Below are 24,519 nucleotides of genomic sequence, written 5' to 3'. Positions count from 1 at the left end.
ACCCCATCCTTCCTTGGATGCATCCGTAAACAGGAGCAGATTGGGTGGATTAGACTGGAGAGGGGAGCCCCTCAACAGGTTCGCGTCGTCCAGCCATCACTCAAGATTGGAGCGCATGTTCTCCTCCACTGGGACTTGTTCGTGAGGAGAATTGTGACTTTTTGGCCAGCAATTCTTCAGACCCCACTGAAAGGATCGAAGGTGCATCTGACCATTTGGAACAAGGTGTTCCAGTGAGGCCAGATGTCCCAGCAACTGTTGCCACTGATGTGCTGGCAGCTGGGACTGTCGAAGGAAGGGCAGAGCGACACTTCGGAAGCGTTCCAGTCTTTCCGTTGTCAGAAAGGCTTTCCCTGCAACGGTGTCGAGGATCATACTGAGATAAACCAGTTGTTGAGAGGGCTCTAGAGAGGATTTCTTGCGGTTCACCATGTTCCCCAGATTGTGACAAAATGCCAGAACCCTGTCTCAATGGAGACAAAGCAGTTCCATCAAGGGCACCAATATCAGCCAATCATCTAGGTAACGCAATGGACAAATGCCCTGGCGATGACCCCATGTCGACACTAGGGTGAACACTGAGTGAAGACTTGCGGAGCTGTGGAGAGACCAAAACATAGGACCTTATATTGGAACACTTTGTTCGCTACAACAAGACGAATATACTTCCTGGACAAAGGGGTGGATTGGGATCTGGAAGTATGCGTCTTTTAGGTCGATCGTCACCATGTAATCCAGAGGACGAATGGCCTGTCTGACCGTGCTGGGGGTCTCCATCCTGAACGGGGTTTGCTGAATGAACTCGTTCAGGGCTGAGAGGTCGATGACCGGTCTCCAGCCTCCAGATGCCTTCTTTACAAGAAAGAGTTGACTGAAGAAGCCTAGAGACTCGTCAAGGACCTCCTCGAGAGCATCCTTCCCCAGCATGTCTTGGACTTGCGCCTGAAGGGCGAGATCCTTCGTTGATCCCTGATGATAGGATGATGACGTCTTTGGGGGTCGAATCAGAGGAGTGGAAGAGTTGATGAACGGGACGCGGTACCCGTGTCAGAGGACAGTCAGCGTCCAGTCCTCCACCTCGTGGTACTGCCACCTCGTCCATCTTGCTTGCAGGCATCCCCCCACAGGTGGCAGAGTGGAGGGAGTGCCCTCCTCACTGGTCGTGGCAGACTCTCTTCCTCTTGCCGCATTTGCCTCACCCTCAACCACCCATGGTTGAAAAGGGTTGCTGACCTCTCGGCTGCCGAGTGGTGGAGGCAGTGGGAAAGGGATCAGCCCTGGCAGGAGGGTGAGAAACCCTCCTAGATGGAGAGCCAGGGCGACGTTGAGCAGAAACAGCAGGAGGTTGGGGCCGACGGCGGGATGCTGCGTGGTGCAGCAAAGAATCCTGGCTCGCTCTCCTGAAGTTTCAAATCACCTCGCTTACATCCGAAGATGGAAAGAGGGTGGATCCCTGAAGTGAGGTATTCCTCAGGTCGGTCACATCCTGAGGGTCCACAGCTCCATCAAGCCTTGATGAGATGGCTTCCCTGCGCTTCAGCACCAGGTTAGCCCAGAGGTTGGCAAGCTGGTGGACTAAGAATTCCATAGCTTTACCTCCTGACAAAACAAGGTCATGGAGCTGATGGACCATGTCCACCTGCTTGTCAGGATGCTGTGGAGTCTCAGAGGTGGCAAGAAAGCCCACTGTGCTGCCCCAAAAGTCCAACTATGAAACTGCTTGCAATGCTGCCACCGTGGTTTGTTCGAGCTGTGACATCTCCTGGGAAGAGAGTTTTGAGATTCTGTGTTGCAGTGTCTGGAGTGAAACTCCAGGTGCCAATGATGTTATCGTCGGGTTTATGGGCAAGGGCGAAGGCTCAGCCTCTTGGCCACATAGTACTTCCTCTGCTTCTGGAAAGCAGAGGGGAGTAGCGTAGAGGACCGAGATGCCCGCAACGAGTCCTTCCTTGATGAAACTTGTCTGTCGACCTTGGTCAGAGCCTCTCTTGTCAGGGATGACAAGGCAGCTCAAACCGGGACCGAGCACCCCGCGGGGCGCAACAAAGAAGGTTGACTGCTGACGTAAGGGCTTTCGGAGAAGTACAGTAGTACCTCGAGATAAGAAAGGCTCAACTTACGAAAAACTCGAGATACGAAAGCCAATGCGAAAAATTTTACTGCTCTACATACGAAAAGTTTTCAAGATACGAAAGGTTTCTGAAAGTCTGAGATTCGCCCGGATAACAATTTTGAAACTCGCGCCGCCATCTTAGTACTAGTAGACTCGCCACCATCCTCCTGCTCTCCCATTGGTTCCTGATGCTAGCCAAGCCATGAAATCCTTCTCTCCTATTGGACAGCGTTCCTCCCATCATGCATCTTATACGTATACGTGGTGGCGTACCTATATCGGCCTCTTCGTACCAACATCTTTATCGTACGCACACGGCATTCGTTCGGTCCAACGATTTTGTTTAGTAACGTAAATTCGTTAGTGATTTCGTTGCAGTATATACTATCGTGTTGTGCGGAAACTTTATCGTGTTACTTATACGTAAATTACTTACAAGATAACGTAGTCATGGGTCCCAAGAAAGTTGAAATTCACGGAAAGAAGCGCATGCTCTCTTTGGAGACAAAGATGGAGATCATCAAGAAGTACGAAGCTGGTATGCGATTGAGTGTGATCGCAAAGGAATACGGCCAAAATCCATCGACAATAGGCACCATCCTTAAACAGAAGGATGCCATCAAAGCAGCTACACCGTTGAAGGGCATCACTATTTTGTCCAGCAAGAGGACCCATGTGCACGACGAGATGGAACGGCTGCCCCTCGTCTGGATAAAAGACAAAGAAATCGCTGGCGATACGGTAACGGAGACAGCAATCGCCCACAAGGCCAGCACTATTTTCGGCGATTTGATTGTGCAGGCGGAAGACGACGAGGGGAAGGGACTTCAACGCAAACCCCAGAGTTCAAGGCTTCGCATGGCTGGTTCGAGAAATTTCGTAAACGAACTTTCATCCATTCGGTGGTGCGTCATGGGGAGGCTGCCAGCTCGGACACGAAAGCGGCCGAAGCATTTAAGAAGACTTTCGACGAGACGATGACCAAGGAAGGCTACAGTTCTCAGCAAGTCTTCAATTGTGATGAGACGCCCTTTTTGGAAAAAATGCCTCGTCGGACGTACATCACGAAGGAAGAGAAGAAGCTACCCGGGCATAAGCCTATGAAAGACAGGCTTACGCTCGCACTTTGTTCAAACGCCAGTGGGGATTGCAGGTGAAGCCCCTTACTGGTCTATCATTCCGAGACTCCTCGAGCCTTCAAGGCCCGCCCCCACAAAGTGCTGAAGGAGAAGCTTCCAGTGATGTGGAGGGCTAATGCAAAAGCCTGGGTAACGAGGCTTTTGTTCACCGAGTGGGTAAATCTGTGTTTCGGCCCGACAGTGAAGAAATTTTTGGAAGAGAAGCGCCTCCCCCTGAAATGTCTGTTGGTGTTGGACAATGCCCCTCCTCACCCTCCTGGCCTCGAGGAAGATATCCTAGCGGAGTATTCCTTCGTCAAGATTCTTTTTCTTCCGCCCAACACCCCCCCTCTCCTCCAGCCCATAGACCAGCAAGTGATAGCGAACTTTAAGAAGCTGTACACGAAACATCTTTTCAAGAGATGTTTCGACATCACCGATACCACAAACCTCACCTTGCGTTAATTTTGGAAGGAGCATTTCGACATCGTCATTTGCATCCGACTCATCGACCAAGCTTGGCAGGTTTCAAGGCGAACCTTGAATTCCTCATGGAGGAAACTCTGGCCTGATGCCGTATCCGCCCGAGACTTCGAGGGATTCGACGTGGGCGAAGCTGGTGCTGCAGAGTCAGAAACAGTTGACGATCCCGAAACTGTTTTGGAACCAGATCTTGACGAGATCGTTGCACTCGGCAAGTCCATGGGGCTGGTCGTCGACGAGGACGACATCAACGACCTTCTCGAGGAGCACCAAGAGGAGCTTACGACGGATGACGTGAAGGAGTTGGAGGCCATGCAACATAACGTCTTTCAAGAGGAGTTCTCTAGCAGCGGCGAGGAAGAGGAGGAGGCCTATGACAACGGCAGAAATTAAGGATATTCTAGGCGCTTTACATAAAGTGCAATCGTTTATCGAAAAAAGGCACCCCGAAAAGGCTCACACAGGTCGTATGCTTGCGCAGTTCAATGACGTTTGCCTGAGTCGTTTCAGGAACATTGTGAAAAAAAAAAAATAAAAAAAAGTAGGCAGAAGCAATCTTCCTTGGAATCGTTATTTTTAAAAGAGGCCTTCAGCATTAGCAGGAGTAAGCAAAAAGGAAGAACCAAGTGATAAAAAACAGAAAGTTGAAAGCAAAAAGGAAGAACCAAGTGATGAAAAACAGAACGTTGAATGTGGTGATGAAGTTGAAATTCTGTTAAAAAAAAAAAAAAAAAAAAAAAAAAAAAAAAAAAGCGCCTACGTAGAGTAAAAAAAAAAAAAAAAAAAAAAAAAAAACAAAAAAAAAAAGTTAAAAATAAAAAAAAGAAGAAAAAATTTTAATTTGTAGATTTTTGTAAGTTAAGTGTTACACTTTTGTTAATGTGTTTGGTAAATTTTAGTTTTATAGTTGTCCTTAAATTTTTTATGTGTTTTCATAAAGTTAAGTGTACGTACGTACGTACGTTACCTGCCGTTTGTCCTCCTCCTCCTCTGCCGCCACTTTCGGAGATAGCCTCACTCGAAAGGTAAGCTTCCACATTTTACGTTACAGTAATAATATTTCGTGTACACTAATATACACTTTATTTACAGGTTTTGCATTTTTAGTCTTAATTTAGGTTTTTGTACATGCAACTTCCCCGGCAGATATATACTTAGCTATAGTCTCCGACGTCCCGACAGAATTCAAAACTCGCGGCACACGCGACAGGTAGGTCAGGTGACCAGCCCACTCCCGCCGCTGGGTGGCGGGACTAGGAACCATTCCCGTTTTCTAATCAGATTTTCTCTGTCGCCCCGGTAACAAACAACAACAAACGTTGTTGGTACCTCCTGCTTAGAATCTTTTCTCGTTGGCCGAGGATTATCTGTTTGACCGTTGGTGATGTATATTGATCCTTTGGCTTTTGGCATAATGCTTATCGTGGACCGTTTTTGTTTTTTTGGATTTTGGATTGGATACTTTTTAAAATGTCTGACGTGGTACCTGTATTTAGAGTGTGTACGAAAGAGGAATGTAAGGTGAGGCTACCGAAAGCTTCGGTGGATCCTCACACGGTCTGTAGTAAGTGTAGGGGGAATAATTGTTTGACGGAGGTTGAATGGAAGAACTTGGCTGCTTATATAAGAAAACTTGAGAAAGACAGAGTTAGGAAGGCTTCCATCAGAAGCTCGAGTAGATCCTGCTCTATTGAGCAAGAAGTAGCTCCTAACTCTTCTGTTAATTCTCCTGCTCATAGTTTGGTTTCAGCCCCTTCCCCCAGCAGCGAACCTGTGGATGCGTCTATGGAAATGGCTGCTATGAGAGCCTCTATAATCAACTTACAATCGCAACTGCAAGCGATGAAGGATACAGGTAAGTGCAGTGACGTGTGCAGTGATTTGTGCAGTGTCCCCAGTGAAGTGGAGGGGGCGTCTGACCGACTCCGCATTGCTCCTAGGCCTAGACCTCTTTCAGACTCCCATGACCAAGGAGGAGGAAATGTCGAAAGCCGCAAGGGGGATGTTAGAGTATTCCCAACGGTCAGGCGTCCCTTTCGGCAGATCCTGTAGCCGCTTCCCAGGCTGCCAAGGACAGCTATTGCAAAAGCGTCCTGAGGAAGTGCTTTTCTGACTCGGATTCTTTGTCTCCAAGAAGAGGATGGAGTTCTGCCTCTAAATTTTTTATGGAAGCCGCCAGCAAGCGAATCTTTGCATTCCAGTCCTGAACCTTTTCCGGAGTATTCTCCTGCTTGTAAGAAGAGAGCGCCGAGATCTCCTGACTCCTCTCCGGAAGGTTTTGCTTATAAGACGAAGGAAGTTTTGGTAGGACTCCAGCAACAGTTGTCTGCCTTGGTAGGAGTTCTTTCAGAAGGCTCTTCTCGGAAGAAAGACGTTTCTCTTCCCATCAAGAGTTCAGTTAGGAGAGCCTCAGATAGTAGGCGCTCTGGCGCCAGCAGACGTTCCTCGCCTGAAAGGTTTTCGTCCCCAGCGAAACCTTCTTCAGTTGCTTACGACCTGAATCGTATGTCCTCTCCTTCTAAGCTCGCTGATCGAAAACTCCCTTCGAGGAAGAGTTCCCCCAGGAGTTTTTCTCGAGGCGCTTGCGCCTCTCCTGACAAGTACCAGGAGCCTGAGAGCCTCCTTCTGTCTGATTATTCGCGGATCTCTCGTGAGAGAATCCGTTCGTCTAAGTGCTCCGGGAGAGAAGAGAGCCCCTCTCATTTCAGAGCTCCTCAAGAAAGTAGGAGGATTCGTTCATCCTCCAGACGATCTTCGAAGGAACAACCCTCTCCTTCTGGCAAGTGCCCAGAGATCAGGAGGCCTTTAGGAAATAGTGGATCTTATAGATATCCTTCTAAGGACTCAAGAGTCTCGCCGAGTAGGCACCAGGATTTTGGCAGGTGCTCTTCGCCTCCCAGGCGGTCTAGGAGAGAATCAAGCGCCTCTCCTACTGGACGCCAGGATCAAAGGAGCTATTCGCCTTCTAGGCACCTTCACCAGGACGCAAGCGCCTCTTCTACTTGGCGACAGGAGCAAGGCTTTCTCCTTTCTCCTCGCAGGCGCCTTCACCAGGACGCAAGCGCCTCTCCTCGCAGGCGCCAGGAACAAGGCGTTCTCCTTTCTCCTCGCAGGCGCGCTTCGCCTCACAGGCGCCTTATCCAGGACGCAAGCGCCTCTCCTTGCAGGCGCCAGGAGCAGATCAGAAGCCCGAGTATAGGGGAGCTCCATATGCCTCACACAAGCGCCTCTCCTGTCAAGCTCCTAGAAACTAGAAAACTCCAGGACTCGTGCAGGAAGGAGGATAGGAGCAAGTTTTCGGATAATATCCAACAAGTGGATCTTGACTCTCCTTCAGATAGGAATCGTGAGAGAAAGAGGCTCCTTTCTCCGGATCGAACTCCAGGAAAGGGAACAATGTGTTCTCCTCATAAGGATCTTTCTCCTGGGAAGCCCTCTTCTCCTGCAGCTCCGTTGGAAGAAGTTTCGGAAGAAGAAACCCCCAAAGATGCAGGAGTTTCTGACTATAAGAGACTAGCTTCTCTTCTGTTGCAAGTGTTTGGAGACTCTCTGCGCCCGTCGGATCCCCCTTCTCCAGGGTCTTTGTTATCCAGTACGAAACTGTCGAAGTCCCCCTCCTTCGTCAGGATGACCCCTACTCTTTCTATGAGAAAGTCTCTTAAGAGTCTTGAGAGCTGGCTCAGATCGAGAAAGGAAGCGGGGAAGACGGTGTTCGCTTGTCCTCCTTCCAAGCTGACGGGTAAACCGGGTATGTGGTATGACACCAAGGAGCCGATGGGCCTGGGACTCCCTTCGTCCTCAGACGCTGACTTTTCCGCCCTGGTGGATTCGTCAAGACGACGCTCTCTTCAATCTGCAAAAGCCTCTTGGGGGATGTGTGAGGTAGATCATCTCATCAAGGGCCTGTTCAAGACTCTTGAAGTCTTTAATTTTATGGACTGGGCTTTAGGAGCATTAGCCAAGAAGTCTCAAGACCCAGACTTCGTTAGCATGGAAGAGTTGGGTAGTGTGTTAACTTGCCTAGACAAGGCGGTTATGGATGGCTCCAATGAGGTTGCATCCCTTTTTGGATCCTGTATTTTGAAGAAGAGGGGAGTGTTTAGCTCCTTCTTAACGAAATCTGTTTCGCCACTTCAGAGATCCTCCCTTTTGTACAAGCCCCTCTCTAGTCACCTCTTTCCTCAGGAAATCATGAAGGATATTTCGAGGACCTTATCAGAAAAGGCCACACAGGACCTGTTGGCCCAGTCGGCTAAAAGGCTTAAACCTGCTGCTCAGGTAACGAAGAAGGAGAAAGTTCCCTTCCAGCAGCCCTTTCGGGGAAGGTCCGCCCCTAGATCCTCTCTTAGAAGTAGGCGATCTGAGAAGAGAGGAAGGTCTTCTCGAAGGCCGTTCGTCAAGAACCAATGAGACTGCTGTCCTCCAGACAAAAGTGGGTGCCAGGCTTCTAAACTTTCATAAAACCTGGGCACAGAAAGGTGCCGATGCCTGGTCCCTATCCATCCTAAAGAAAGGATACTTAATCCCCTTCAGGGAAAAACCTCCCTTGACTACAACTCCAAGGGAGTTGACAGCAAATTACAAGGACTCTGTCAAGAAACAAGCCCTTCTACATCTCGTGGAGCAGATGCTTTACAAGGAAGCCATAGAGGAAGTAAAAGATCTCTCTTCTCAGGGGTTTTACAATCGCCTGTTCTTGGTTCCGAAAAGTTCAGGAGGTTGGAGGCCAGTTCTGGACGTGAGTGCCCTGAACGTGTTCGTAGCAAAGAGGAAGTTCACGATGGAGACGACATCCTCGGTTTTAGCAGCCCTTCGTCCAGGGGACTGGATGGTATCCCTGGACCTGCAGGATGCGTATTTCCATGTGCCAATACACCCGTCTTCCAGGAAATACCTCAGGTTTATGGCTCAAGGAAGAGTTTTTCAATTTCGGGCCCTATGCTTCGGACTCTCAACAGCCCCTCAAGTGTTCACAGGACTGATGAAAAATGTGGCGCACTGGCTTCATCTCGAAGGGATTCGAATATCCTTGTATCTAGACGATTGGCTGATACGAGCACATTGAAGTTAACACAGTCCTTGGGACTGTTAGTAATCCTCGAGAAATCCCAGATGATTCCCCAGCAGAACATTGTTTATCTGGGGATTCGGATGGATTCTCGGGGTTTTCATATATTTCCATCACAGGAAAGACAGAACCGCTGCTTGGAAAAAGTAGCAACCTTCCTAGAGAAAGAACAATGTTCCGCGAGGGAATGGATGAGTCTTCTGGGGACCCTTTCCTCATTGGAACAAGTTCATTTTCTCTAGGAAGGCGCTTCACCCTAAGGCCTTTTACAGTTTCGTACCTAAGAGAACTGGTTCTTGGATCAGAGGTCCCAAAATCTGTCCGATTCCTTCCAGATTTCGAAGAAAATAAAGGAGGACCTTCTTTGGTGGATGAATCCGTGCAGGCTCAACGAAGGAGTATCCCTTCACGTTCCGAACCCTCGGCTAGTGTTATATTCCGACGCCTCAGATTCGGGGTGGGGAGCCACTCTGGGGACGAGAGAAGTGTCAGGCACCTGGCGGGGAGAACAGGTGTCCTGGCACATCAATTTAAAGGAATTGACAGCGATTCACCTGTCTCTCATACACTTCGAGGCTCAGATCTCAGGTTCAGTCCTGCAGATCAATTCGGACAATACAACAGCCTTAGCTTACATCAGGAAGCAAGGAGGGACGCACTCGTTCTCCCTTTACGAAAAGGCAAAGGAATTACTGCTTTGGGCAGAAGAGAGAAAGATCACTCTCCTGACAAGATTCATTCAAGGAGAGAAAAATGTAAGAGCCGACCTTCTGAGCAGGAAGGACCAAGTGCTGCCTACAGAATGGACCTTGCATCAATAGGTATGCAACAGACTATGGAACCTCTGGGGGAGACCAAATATAGATCTATTTGCCACCCATTGGAACAACAGGCTGGAAAATTACTGCTCCCCGATCTCCGACCCAAGGGCGGTTGCAGTGGACAGCCTTCTCCTCGATTGGTCCGGAATAGACGGATATGCTTTTCCAGCGCAAAACTGGTACACAGAGGTACTGGGATGGATAGTAGACTTTCCGAGATCTCTCCCAAACAGGAGCGATCTTCTCAAACAACCCCACTTCGACAGGTATCACAAAAACCTGCCCGCTCTCGTTCTGACTGCCTTCAGACTATCGAAGGACTTGTCAGAACGAGAGGTTTTTCTCGAGAAGTTGCGAAAGCTATCGCAAGAGCAAGGAGGCCATCTACTATTCGAGTCTACCAGTCGAAGTGGGATGTGTTTCGCAGATGGTGTAGAACTCAGAAAATATCCTCTTCCAGTACCTCTGTGACAGATATAGCTGATTTCCTCCTTTACTTGAAGGAGAAAGCTAATCTAGCAGTCGCTACGATTAAGGGCTATAAAAGTATGCTTTCGTCAGTCTTCAGGCATAGAGGCCTTAACATTTCAGAAGACAAAGATCTGCATGATCTGATTAGATCTTTCGAGACGTCGAAGACTAAAATCATTAGAGCACCAAGTTGGAACCTGGATGTGGTCCTAAAGTACTTGATGACCCCCAAATTTGAACCTCCACGTAAGGCTACGTTTAGAGATTTAACAAGGAAGTCGTTATTCCTGGTCGCGCTAGCCTCAGCAAAAAGGGTAAGCGAGCTACAAGCCTTAGAGCATAATATTGGCTTCAGGAACGACTCGGCTTTTTGTTCCTTCAAACCACTGTTTCTAGCGAAGAATGAAAACCCTTCGAAACCTTGGCCTAGAACCTTCGAGGTAAAAGGACTTTCGTCTCTAGTGGGAACAGAACAAGAAAGGGCTCTTTGCCCAGTTAGAAGCCTTAAGTTCTACTTGGAGAGGAAGAACAAACTGAAGGGGAATAAGGATAGCTTATGGTGCTCAGTTAGAGATCCCAAAAGACAGATCTCAAAAAATGCTCAGGCGTTCTTCATCAAAGATGTAATCAAGGAAGCCCATTTAGCGTGTAAAGAAGAACAACTGGACCTCCTTAGAGTTAAAGCTCACGAGGTAAGAGCAGTCGCTACCTCTTTAGCATTCCACAAGAACTTGTCTATACAGACTCTCGTGGAGTCGACTTTTTGGAGATGCAATTCAGTCTTTGCATCTCATTACTTGAGAGACATTCAAGTTACGTATGACAAATGCTTTACTCTAGGAGCTTACGTATCTGCGGATTCGTTGCTGGGACAGGGAGCTGAACCCAATCCTTTTTAGCTTTATTATGTTAGGGTTTTTAATGGTTTTTGGTGCGTTTATTTGGTCGATTGAAAGAGGGTTCAGGAGTTGACCCCTTTCAAATCGTAGTTCTAACATGTTAGTGTGGTCAGGTGGTCGGGATTGGTTGTTATGCTCCTTGTAGTGTCTTAGTTACCTAAAGCTCTATCATGTAAGAGGGTTAGCCCCCGTTGGTATGATACAGGTCAAGGTTCTGCCATGTAAGTGGGTCAGCCCCCTTTGGCACGATCCAACAAAAGGCTCTGCCATGTAAGCGGGTAAGCCCCCATTGGCATGATCCGAAAGGGTTATCAGTCACTGGTCTCATCCTCTCTGAAACTCTGGTGGCAAGCAGACTCATAGACAGTATCAATGAAGTCTTCTTCCATATCAGGTAGGAACCAAGGTTTTTTTTTTTAATATACCTACAACGTATGTTGTTTCCCCATTTTTATATTCATAAATATTTATTATGTAGCTGTCTCTTGCCCTCCACCAAGGGTGTCAATCAGCTTAGTATATATCTGCCGAGGAAGTTGCATGTACAAAAATGATATTGTTAGTATACAATAAAGTTTTGTACATACTTACCCGGCAGATATATACTTAGCTATAGTCTCCGACGTCCCGACAGAATTCAAAACTCGCGGCACATGCGACAGGTAGGTCAGGTGACCAGCCCACTCCCGCCGCTGGGTGGCGGGACTAGGAACCATTCCTGTTTTCTAATCAGATTTTCTCTTCCACCTGTCTCCTGAGGGGAGGCTGGGCAGGCCATTAATCGTATATATCTGCCGGGTAAGTATGTACAAAACTTTATTGTATACTAACAATATCATATTGAATGGTCCAAATTGTTGTTGTATTTTATTGTTTATAGGTCAATTTAGCTTTATTATGAAATTTAATGGGGTGTTTTTGGAGGGCTTGGAACGGATTAGCCATTTTACATGTAAAATGTGTTCCAAGATACGAAAAACTCATGATACGAAGGCCTCCTCGGAACGGATTAATTTCGTATCTCGAGGTACCACTGTAGTTGGAGCTTCTCCTAGGCCATTTACCTTCTGGATGAGACTGATGATCTCACAGAAGGTGGTTTCAGCTGCCACATCTTCTGTAACAGCTGGAGCAGCTGGTTCCGGAAGGTAGCCAGCTGAATCGTTGGTTGCCTCGTGAAAATCATCCTCCCTCTGCATTGACGCACCCGGTTGGGAATGAGAGGGATCCAGTCTTGAAGAAGAAGGCCGAGTCTCTAGTTGTTCATGAAGGGGAGCAGAAAGTCCGGGACCTGAGGCCCCTAGAGCCACAGGAGTCCTTGGAGGCTCAGAATCGCAAGAGTCATTCTTCACTGCCTTCCACTGGTCCTTATGCCCCCGTTGGACAGCCCCTTGCAAAAAGGGGGAAAGCAGAGTTGGAGGATGCTTATCTGCTTCTGGCGAAGCTGAAGGAGAGAGGGGAGATGGAGCCCTCTCCGCAATCACAGTTGGAGCCCTGTCAGGAGGATCTTGGCTGGGTTCGAACTTGATTGGCAAGATATGGTATTTCTCTACAAGGGAATGAGCCCTTGGAGATCGAGAACCTCGAGAGGTTGGAGGTCTGGACTCATAAGGAGGAGTCATGGGATGTCTTTGCTTCTAGAGCACCTCTCGCCTGACATTAAGCACTCGTGGCAGCTTAGGGATCGTAAATCCCCTTAACTGCTCTCCCAACTTCCAAAGAGGAATCGGAAGAGGGCCTGGAAGGTCATATGAAGGAGAAGGAGCCCACCTGCGGCCTTGTTCTCAAGGGAGAGTGGGGGAACGACGACCTCTGATCAATGGTGAAAGCCTGTAAGGCTGCCTTTTGGAAGGCTGGGTTGTAGCTTTACGAGGATCCCGAGGTGGAGATGGGACCTCTGGAGGAGGAGCAGATGATGAAAGTTCTGAGGATGGGTACTCTGACTCAGACGTCTCTGTTTTCTGTGTTGAAACATTGCAAAATACAGAGGAAAAAGATTTTACAGGTGCATGTGTATCTGCAGGAGAAAGAGTGCGTGTCAGCGCGGGCGCATACACAGGTTCTGAACGTGCGTAAGTGCATGCAAGCGAATGCCATGCAAATTTGCGCACAGGAGAACGCCTAGAGCCGCGCACGTTAGAACGTGCTGGAGAGCGTTGACGCTCTACAGGTGAAATTGCGCAACTTGTTGCGTGTGTAGACGAAGAAGAGCGTTCCGAATAAGGAGCGCATCTGGGGCTTGATACTTGAGACTGAGAGCATCTGCTGGAATGTTTAGAAAAACGCTCCAGTGATGCGCGCGTTGGCGCACACGGGCAGTAGTGGATCTTGGTGAGTACTTACTCTGTTCCTGAGGCAGCGGAGAAGCAGCACGTTGGGTAACGCACGTTACAGGTGAGTGCTGTCAAAAGGACACATGCACAATCACGCGTGCTGTCGACGCTTGCTGTCCAGGAGTAACACAGCGCGCAAATGAATGGTGCGCATCAGGAAGTAGTTCTCGCTGCGGTGTAGAAGGTGGGGGCGCTTTGGCGCGTTGTCCCCGAGAGGGAGAGACAGTTTCTCTGCGGCCTCTCTCCAATGAAGGCTCCTGTGTACGTGCCGAAGCATCACGCATTGCAGGGGAGCATTCAGTTAGCGAACCCTCCTGTGCGCGTATCATGGCATCGCGCATTGCGGAGGAGAGTAAATCCAACCAATGCTCCTTTGTGCGTGCCGTAGCATTGCGGAGGAAAGTAAATCCAATGAATGCTCCTTTGTGCATGATGAGCATTTTTGTTGTATTCTACATGAAACTGCACGCGGAGGGAAGGAAAGTTTTTTTTATAAATTCACCATAAATCTAAATAATGTGCTAGAGACTTCAAATTTGTTTCAAAATGAAGATAAATAACTGAATATTACTAGACTGTAAGAGTTTTAGCGTACAATTGCGTTTTTCGACTATTTCTGTAGAGTCAAAGTTGACCGAACATGGTTTTTTTTCTATTTATCGTGATTTATATGCAAATATTTCGAAAATGAGAAAAGCTGCAACCTTCAATCATTATTTGTTGTATTCTACATGAAATTGTGCACATTTTCATATATAAAACTTTATGTAACGGTTAATTTAAAATTTTGCAAACATTACGACAATCGCACGAAAAAAATTCTGATTTTTTTCGGAAGAGTTACCGGGCAAACGTAAGGAAAATTTTTTTTTTTTTTCATAAATTCACCATAAATCAAAATATTGTGCTAGAGACTTCCAATTTGTTGCAAAATGAAGGTAAATGATTGAATATTACTAGAATATAAGTGTTTTAGGTTACAATTGCGTTTTTTGACCATTTCGGTAGAGTCAAAGTTGACCGAAGGTTGAAATTTTGGCACATCGTTATTTATATGAAAATATTTCAAAACTGATAAAAGCTACAATCATGAGTATTTTGTTGTTGTATTCTACATGAAATTGTGCACATTTTCAAATATAATACTCCATGTAACGGCTAATTTAAAATGGTGCAAAAATTAAGTCAAAGTGACGAAATAATTTCTGAGATGTGTCACTGATACTTTTTAGTGCGATAAGAAAGAAATTCGCGCTTGCGCGCCTGTGTAATGATTGTAAACAAAACAACACCTTGATCCGTGAGCTCCCAGCACCCCCCAAGGCGTGGGATTCAAAAGTTTTTGCCTGGTAGGCCTATAAGTATTTTTCCACAAATTTTTTTAAAAACTTTTTTATGTCGTCGTTTAATATGTCCAATCGGCACCCGGGAGACAATTTATCTCGACATTTAATACGTCCAATCGGCATAAGAGGGTTAAAATGTAGTGGTACCCTTAAAAATGTACAGTGGTACCTCAGGATACAAAATTAATCCGTTCCGAGGCGGCCTTCGTAACCTGAGTTTTTCGTATCTTGAACCGCATTTTACATGTAAATTGCCAAATGCTTTCCAAGCCCTACAAAAACACCCCAGTAAATTTTGTAATAAAGCTAAATTGACCAATAAACAATGAATACAACAATTTGGACCATTCAATACCTAACTTAAACTACATATATACTACTAATATGTACTACATACCTGTAAATAAAGTGTACTACTGTTCATGGTATACAAGAAATACTGTACGTACATACGTACATATGTAGTAAAATGTGGAACCTTACCTTTTGAGTGAGGCAATCTCCGAAAGTGGCGACAGAGGAGGAGGACAACTGGCAGAAAACTTGAACACTTAACTTTACGAAACACATTAAAAAATGTCAGGAAACATTAACACTAAACTTTACGAAACACATTAACAAATGGCACAAAATGTTAACACTTAACTTTACAAAAAACTTAAAATTAAATTTCTTTTTTTTTTTTGTCTTTTTTTATTTTTACTTTTTTATACTTTATGTTTTTTACAAAATTTCAATTTCTTCGCCACCAAATGGATGCCAGTCCGTTTACAGAATTTATCAAACCAACCCCGAGAAGCCTTGAAGTGTGGGGTTGCCGTCGGTGTCCCTTCTCCTCCGTCGTCTTCGGCCTGGGCAATCAGATAAGCGAAAATAGCGCTGGCGTTGTGGCAGATTGCTGTCTTGGTTATCGTATCGCCAGCAATTTCTTTGTCCTCAATCCATGCAAGAAGCAGCTTCTCCATCTCATCATGCACGTGGCTCCTCTTGCTAGACAAAATAGTCATGCCCCTGGAAGGTGTAGCTGCTTTGATGGCTTCCTTCTGCTTAAGGATGGTGCCTATCGTTAATGGATTTCAGCCGTATTCCTTAGCGATCACACTCAACCGCATGCCAGCTTCATACTTCTTGATAATCTCCATTTTTGCCTCCATAGAAAGCATCCTCTTCTTTCCGTGAACTTCAGCAACTTTCTTGGAACCCATGACTATACTGTACGTAATTAAGTTATGTAGTATACTAATTAAGTTCTCACACAACACGATAAAGTAGTACAACGAAATCACTAACACGAATTTACATTAACAAACGAAATTGTATATGTGAACAAACGAATTCCGTGTGCGTACGATAACACTGGTGCGAAGCAGTGGCCGAAGAAGAACGCCTTTACGTAGAGCACGATGGGAAAGATGCTGACCAATAGGAGAGCAGGATCTTATGGCAGTGACTAGCATCAGGAACTAATGGGAGAGTGGGAGGATGGTGGCGAGTCTACTCAGTTGGCGGCGCTCAAGTTTTAAAATTGTTATCGGCGGTCCGGGCGAATCTCAGGACTTTAGAGCAACAACCTTTCGTAACCTGAATTATTTTTGTATGAAGAGCCCAAAAAATCTTCATATTTGCTTTCGTAACTTGGATTTTTCGTAAGCTGGGACTTTCAGCCAAAACAGAGGAAGAGATTTACCACTATGACATACGTATCTTGCGGGGCATGGGAGAGAGAGCGAGAGTGAGTTATCTGTATTTAAAAGAGTGAAATGGAAAGATTATTGTATCTCTTCAAAATACTATCACATATGAATTTTGTAATTACAGTTATATCATTATTATTATTTGAAAATATTAATAAACATATTGTATATACATTTACCAGAGAGAGAGAGAGAGAGAGAGAGAGAGAGAGAGAGAGAGAGAGAGAGAGAGAGAGAGAAATTACATGAATGTTAGTCAGCAATACAAGAAACTCGCTCCCCCTCCTGTCATATTACTTGACATATTTGACAGCTTTGGACCTCAGCTTAGTACCTGGGTCTAAAAAGAAAGATGCAGAGAAGAATGGATTTTCCTTCAGTCTTACATGATTTTTTTATTTATAAACTAAAATCTTACTAATTCACTATGTATAGTATTTTCTTGAATTAATTGATATTATTGTAGTTTACATTAATATTAACATTTGAAAATTGGTAAATCAGAGAGTGAGAATTATTATTTTTATTATATGATGTCATTTAATCTTATTAAACTTACTAATACTGTATTAATCAATGTTAATATTTGATAATTAAATCATTTTTGTATAAAAAATTTATTTAGTCATGAAAATAACATATAAATACACTAATTAATGAATATTTATCATCGGAAAAACCTGCGAATAGGCAAATCTCCCGCAAATAATTGGCAGATACAGTTCAAAGAAAAATCCGCGAGTCCACGAATCTCAAGAACAGGAATACAGGGTGTTGATTGTACTAGGTTACCACTGGTGAATGTCTAGTTCTTTTCCACAAGATTTTTAGATCATTAACTGCAGCAGAAGTTGTTACTCCTGGTTGGGTTCTAGACTTTTTTTTATCTAATGGCCGGGCTCTTGTGTCTTTTGTGGACATTCCAAGTTCCTTTAAGCATGTCGGATATTAGTTTTAGCCAAGTACAGTGCTGGGTATGTTTTCAGTCAGCACAAGGTGTTTTGAGTCAATGCTGGGCACTATCGCTTAGGAAGTCAATCCCACCCTGATTGGCCATGTGTCTGTGGCTGTTGAATATCGACAGGATGAGCAACTAGTCCACTTAGGTAGCTGTGAGTCTGCAGGATGTTCTGCAAGTTTGCTCAGTTTTCAGAGATGAACTGGACAGTCCTGTCATCCATTTCCCCGGGTGCTTGATTGGAATTCCTGGTTATATAGTATACTTCGTTTTCATGTCCACATACAGACTGAGGAAGGTATCTCTGACTTGTCCTACAAGACAGAGTCTGCCAGTTAGGGAGTTTAGGCTTTGCCAACACTATGTCACAAGCTTTCTCTCAAGTGCATGCTCCTCTTTCTTCTCTTTTCTTTTCTGGCCATGAACTTCAGCCTGTTCCACAAGACCTGCAGGGACAGGGTATCAAAGCCAGGCTCTACTGTCTTCCCTAAAACCTGAACTTTCAGTCGGACCTACGGTGGTAGTTGTCCAAATTTTAGTCTTTTGGAAGAGGTCCATAATCATGAGACTAGTCTTAGACTACTACTCACTCCTCGTTCTAGTCAAGGGAGCCTGTTCAGGGAACTGGGTGTTTTCCGGAATGTATCCCTGGGAGAACAGCACCTTCTCACATGTGCCAGAACAGCTGAAACCTTTCGCGTTCCTTTGGACATCACCACAGTTCTTACGTTTTTACTCTAACACTCGCCCCAAAACGAAGAGTTTTTTTTACTGTGAATGATTGATCGAGTATTCTCTAGTCTAATTGAAATTTCTGATGGAGAAGTTGAACCATCAGAAACCCACTTTTACTATCTGAGTGGACCTTGATTCCCCTGAACTGCCACCTTAAAGGAACCTAATATGGTCAATGGACACCATATTACAAGATTGTTCCAACTCAGACTTTTTCACTCTTCTACCGTTTGATATGGTCAAGGAAGGATTTTTTCAGACTTGTGAAAACGTTATGACATCCCTCATAGCCTTGTTTTTAATTGCAATTAAGGTTCCTGATTTGCTGTGATAGATTGATGGACTATCCCAGAATTCTTCCAACTTTTGTACCTTCTTGAACAATCTAACTTCAAGAGACACCATCAAGGGTGGTATGCTTTTACATGTCCAGTTGTTAATCAGAAAAGAGGAGCGTTTTTCAGAGGTGCTGCAAAAGACATTTGAGAGATGGGAAAGGGGCTATTAAACTAAGTCTTGACTCAGTAATGAGGTTTGCTTATTTACCCTGGGATTTTTTTTTTTTTTTTTTTTTTACAGAGAACAAGGACATTTCCATGACCCCCCCTCTCTCTCTCTCTCTCTCTCTCTCTCTCTCTCTCTCTCTCTCTCTCTCTCTCTCTCTCTCTCTCTCTCTCTCAGGAATTTAATGGTAGAGAAGACAGTTGTTAGCCGGGGTTATTGCCCACGAGCACCCATTAGTATCTCTCTCTCTCTCTCTCTCTCAGGAATTTAATGATAGAGAAGAAAGTCTCATTAGTGAGGGTTAATGCCCAGGAGCATCTATTAGTGTCTCTCTCTCTCTCTCTCTCTCTCTCTCTCTCTCTCTCTCCTCTCTCTCTCTCTCTCTCTCTCTCTCTCTCTCAGGAATGATTTAATGGTAGAGAGGACAGTCTTGACAGCCAAGGTTAATGCCCATGAGCACCCATTAGTATGAGTATTTTCCTCACCTGACGTCCATCTCACCTGGTGCCAGTTACGGCCGGGTGCCAGCTCTAACCAGAACTCATAGGAATGCTCTCCAGCTCCCAAACATTTATTAGTGTTAAATGGCAGCCAGCACTGCTGGCCTCGCCTACAGCCTGGCGCCAACTGATTCTCTGAGCGTCCAGGAGCACTCACTAACTTTGAGGAAAAATAGAGATCTTCTTGAACAGTTGGAGGGTTCCAGTATTACTTGGAAGGGAACAGAAGCTCGAGGTCATCCTTTTCTATAGAAGTGCCATAGCAAGAGCTCATGTTGTCTGACTAAAACTTCTGGTTCCAGCCACAGCGTGGCACCTGCTTGTTTTCTGAACACCCAACAGTCCTCACCAGTTCTGAGGATGAATAGAGATCTCTGTCCAGCTGAGATGTTCAGGTATTACCTGAAAAGAATTGATAGTTCAAAGGCCATCCATAACCTAAGGTGTTATGGCACGCTCTTGTCTTGTCCTCCATTTAGAATGTTTGGTGCCTTATACTAGTGAACTTTATTTTTTGAGATACACTCAGATTTAGGATAGCATTTCCCTTCTTTTTAACTGAAAGCTAAAGACATCAGAAAAGTTTTTTCTTTAACTTTCTGGCTCTACTGGTCCCTTACGTCCATTTTACAATCATCCCACAGGAAACAGTGTTAAATTTTTGCCAGTACCTTGCGATTATCAGTAACTGGCATGAGACCATGGAAGGAAGCATAGGATTTTCTCCTACTATCTCTTCACCTTGTTTTAAGGTGCTGAGTTTTAGAAAGCCAGGGGGGTACAATGTACTTAGAGCACCCACCACTGATTGGATGGGTTGTGATTTTATTTAAGTGGAGTTTATAGTGTTATTGTGTTGTTTTCTTTGCGGTACTGTGCCCAGGGCAAGGGCACCTTTTGAAGTTTTGCTAGCCATCACATAACTCCTTGAGCTACATAACTTCCACTGATGCTTTGTTAGCAATCAGAATGCTCCTTTGCTACAAAGCTCCCTCATAAGTAGAGGATCTCCTGGTTTTAACATCATGCTGCCACAGGTTAAGCTGAGCAACAACCAGAGGCAGTTCTCTACTGCAGGCTCTTTTAACTAATAAAGAACTACAAGCATTGTACTCAATGCTAGCAACTCTTTCTATTTCAGATTCATTACATGACTTAATGTTTTAAGAGTAGAATGTGTCCATGTATCCTACCTCCTGTTAATGTGAAATCAGCTAAGTAGTTACTGGGCAAGTTACTTATATGAGAATGACATTTTTATGATAAAATAAAGTTTTAGATATACAATTGAGGTTGTCAGCTAGTAGATCTTGGTATTCCCATTAGTGAGCAGGGCTAGTCACCTGCACTAAATCTGTAAAGTGTTACCTGCAAATTTTTTGAATTTTCAAGTTGCTGAGGCAAGAAATTGTTAGCTAAGTAGTTACTGGGTAAGTGTATATAAAACTTTATTTTATCATAAAAATGTAATTTTTTGGATATGTTGTGTATAAGTACTAAGAAACATTAGAATTAACCAGCAAGTATTATTTACTCTAATTTGCCCTTTAGCATAACAGATTTTTTAGATATTTGAACAGTATTGTAGTAATACTCCTCAGTAACCATCAACATTAAATAATAAACCTTGTTGATTTGTATTATGGTCATTGATAGGCACCGTAGCACTTAAGAAATTAGCGTTGCAGTTATTTTAATGTAGCTTAAACAGTGGTTTTTTTAAAGCATTGATTTGTTAAGTAGTCAGTGTTGAACCATATCATGATTTTTATCTTCCTAGAGTTCTAGACAGTCAACATTTTTTTTGCAGTTCTTAGCATGATGCTAAAAATGTGTAAAATTTGGGTGCATAAAGTATTTATGTAAAAATTGGAAGTACAATTATTCCTCATGTAAATGGGATATATCTTTGCGTTACTTGCCTCAATAGCCCTCATATTTCTTTGAGGGGAAAGGGCATATTGTTAAATTTGTTTGTTTGTGTGTGTGCATGCATGCACTACAGAGCAGAGAACACAATACGGTAATATAAGTTGCTGTTTAGAATAACAAGGCTAAGTGATGTGGTCAGTTGACCAGTTTCTCAAGGAAACGAATACCTTATATAACTACAGCCATCTATAAAAAAATTTCATGATCTTATAAAACATTCATTTCGGGCACTAGTTTCGGATTTGAATTCACACTTGAATCATTTGTTCTTGCTAACAGACAGACAAACAGAATGAATGAATTGAAAACATAATCTTTATAGATTATATGGAGATCTTAGTGGGAAATTGTTTGCAATGGATGGTAGGCATAGCTTTTGGCAGACAGTACAATGGGGGAGATGTTGCAGATTAGAGAATTGAGTGATTTAAGCAGTGCAAATAGGATAGTGTGTGGATGTGGAAAATGAAAGTTGTGCAGTTGTGAGAAATGTGGATAATTACATAAGAATGGTCAGATGTCAACTATGCAATTTGTGCAAATAAGTGTAGCCATTGGATGGGGCTATACTAAGAATGGTTTCAAAAGATTGGTTGTCTAGAACCCATTTTTGATTTACCATTTGATTTTTAGTAACTGTTAATGCTTAATGGATTGGGATACTCCAAACCATTTGATTTTTAGTATCTGTTAATGGTTAATGGATTGGGATAGATATTGCTGGTCATTTTCGTATTTTCTTAACATATTTGCTAATATCTTCAGTTACAGCTAGTGTCTGATGGTAATGTTTAAATTCATGAACACCAAATTTTCTTTGTTTCATCTGATACACTTATTTTGGAGACAACAAGGATGCCTTGTGTGTGATGCTGATATATTTGACAGCATAAAAGATTTTGGATTTGCTACAAATAATTACTAAGGCCATGTAAGTTAATTACATTCACCAATCCCTTTATGGGGTGCTATGCTTTTGATCTTGCTGCAAAGAAATGGGAAAGCTTTGAAGTGCAACATTATCAACATCTTGGGAAACAAGGAGCATTGGAGAAGAATCATCATCCCACTGCTATAAAGCTACTATTGAATAGACAGATTTGTATACTGTTACAAGTTAATCTCTTGCTTCAAGAGAGAAGTTAGGCTCATTATCTTTGTTAACTTATGAGCCTGTTTTTATCATCTTCAGGCAACTATGGCAGACAATCGCACTGTGGATCGAGCTCGTGCGTGGTGCTGTTCTTGGGGTGTTCCATATCTCAGGTTATCCCCACAACTCTCCTTAGATGTACAATTAGATGAAACCAAAGATGAAGTCCTAGTCAATGCTCTTTGGGAGGCGATGATTTACATAAGAAGTAAAAGAGAACAGATTCATCAGATAGCTGCTCTACTGACACTAGGATCCCCATCGCCAGCTTGAATTAGTTTGCTGCATATTTTCTGCTGGTCCTGGCAGTACTGTACTTTTATATACTGTGCTTGTGAGGTTCCATTTGCCATGCCATTTCATTTCATGAGAGTGATAAATGTTTGTTATATATCTAGTCTAGTAGACAGTAGTACTGTAGAATACAGTGTACTGTGCATACTCGGTAATATGTCTTGTTAAGTAAGTACTGTGCAGCACCAAAATGTACTACAGGGATCAGATATGTATTGATAGTTAACATATTTTTTGTAGTGTTTAAACTCAGGACTTACTTAGACATAAGCTGAAAATTTTGTTGGGTAAACTCTTTCTTATTTTTAGACAAAGGAACCTTCTCCATCCTATTCATTCTTTTCACCATTTTCAGCCGTAGTTATTTGTTTGGCATAGAAATTTGTGATTTTAAGTAACCATTTTAACAATTATTAGTCATTAAACTTTTATACAGTAATTAGACACAGTAGTATTAATATTTGGAGTTACTAGATACTTTATTTCTTATACTTAAGCATCATGTAATTTCCAGATTACAGAATGTAATTAAATGAAAGAAATGAGTAAAACCTAGGAAAAGCATACATTGTCTAAGTTATAAAGAAGAGGATAATTAACCACTTAGCTTTAACTCTTAATGGTATGTTTATACTTTGATAACTGTCGAACAGGATAAATTGTAAAGAACGGAATTATGGTTTAGTGGAAAAAGAGTAACACAACACTTGAAATGCTTGTAAATGTATTATGTTTAATTAGCTTTATAGTTGTTCAGGGAAAAGGTTTGTATACAGAATAGTATTTTAAAACCATCCATTGTGTTCCAGTAAGTACCAGAAATAGAGTTTTCATGGGCCCTAGGTTAAAGCTGCATACTGCCGCCACTTATTTCAGATGCTCATAGCTTGTGACTATAAAAGTAAGAATTTTATTTTAAGACTTCAGCTTGGACTCATGATGTCTTCCATAGAGGGTAATTGGAAAAAATAGGAAAAGTAATTGCAGTGATTGTAAATATACAACAGCCTTTGGAGAAGCAGCATTAGTGTTGACAGCTAATTATTTGGAGGATAGAGAAAGAGGAAGAACATTTTACTAGATTGTAGAAAAGAAAGTCTTTGAATAGTAAGATCAGTTTTGTTGAGTTTAGCCCAGTGTTTTTTTCCATGAATTTACTGAGCATTCAGGTAAAAGTTTCTTGGAAGTATTTCATCATTCATGGTAAGTGGGGCTAAAACCAGCATTTGTTTTAAATGTATTAATTTCCCAGTTTTTGCTGAAACATAATGGATGGAATTCCTTTATGGATATAGCCTAGTTGCCAACTTTTATCCAGATTTTGTCCTTTAACCCTCTTACGCCGAAGCCCTAAAAATCAAAACCTCTCCTGTATGCCGGCGCCGGTTTGGAGTGAGCGCGGAAGCGGAAAAAATATTTTTTTCAAAAAATCACAGCGCGCTTAGTTTTGAAGATTAAGAGTTCATTTTTGGCTCATTTTTTTTTCATTGCCTGAAGTTTAGTATGCAATCATCAGAAATGAAAAATAATATCATTATCATATGTAAATAATGCGATATATGGTAGCGAAAAAAAAAAATTCATAGATAATTGTATTCAAATCACGCTGTGCAAAAAACGGTCAAAGCTAACGAGTTAATTTTTTTTCGTTGTATTGTACACTAAATTGCAATCCTTTTGATATATAATACATAGTAAAACAATAAAAGCAACACTGGAAAAATATTATCACAAAATGATGTACGAATTCGTAACGAGCGGACGTAAAAAAATGTTATTTTCAAAAATTCACCGTAATTCTAAATATTGCTCTAGAGACTTCCAATTTGTTTCAAAATTAAGACAAATGATTGAATATTACGATACTGTAGGAGTTATAGATTAGAATTGCAGATTTCGACCATTTCGGACGAGTTAAATTTGACCGAATGTCGAAATTTTTATATATATATTTTTTATATGCACATATTTCGGAGATGGAAAAAGCTACAACCTTCAATTATTTTTTATTGTATTCTTCATGAATTTGCGCACATTTTGATATATGAAACTCTATAAAAAGGCTAATATGAAAAGGAGCAAATATTAGGATAATGC

The 24,519-nt window shown here is 43.3% G+C and overlaps 1 protein-coding gene across 1 annotated transcript in view; it reads left to right on the top strand.

Moving 5' to 3' along the window:
• The window catches only part of LOC135225270 (85/88 kDa calcium-independent phospholipase A2-like), a 174,809-nt gene extending 152,020 nt beyond the window's left edge, over positions 1-22,789 (top strand). The window contains exon 15 of the mRNA XM_064264599.1: positions 22,168-22,789. Coding sequence (XP_064120669.1) covers positions 22,168-22,401 — 234 coding nt within the window. The 3' untranslated portion in view covers positions 22,402-22,789. The remainder of the gene's footprint in view (positions 1-22,167) is intronic.
• Positions 22,790-24,519: the final 1,730 nt, after the last annotated feature.

The sequence above is a fragment of the Macrobrachium nipponense genome, chromosome 13 (assembly GCF_015104395.2).
Source record: "Macrobrachium nipponense isolate FS-2020 chromosome 13, ASM1510439v2, whole genome shotgun sequence".
Lineage (NCBI taxonomy): Eukaryota > Metazoa > Arthropoda > Malacostraca > Decapoda > Palaemonidae > Macrobrachium > Macrobrachium nipponense.
This window is presented reverse-complemented; position numbering and strand designations above follow the sequence as displayed.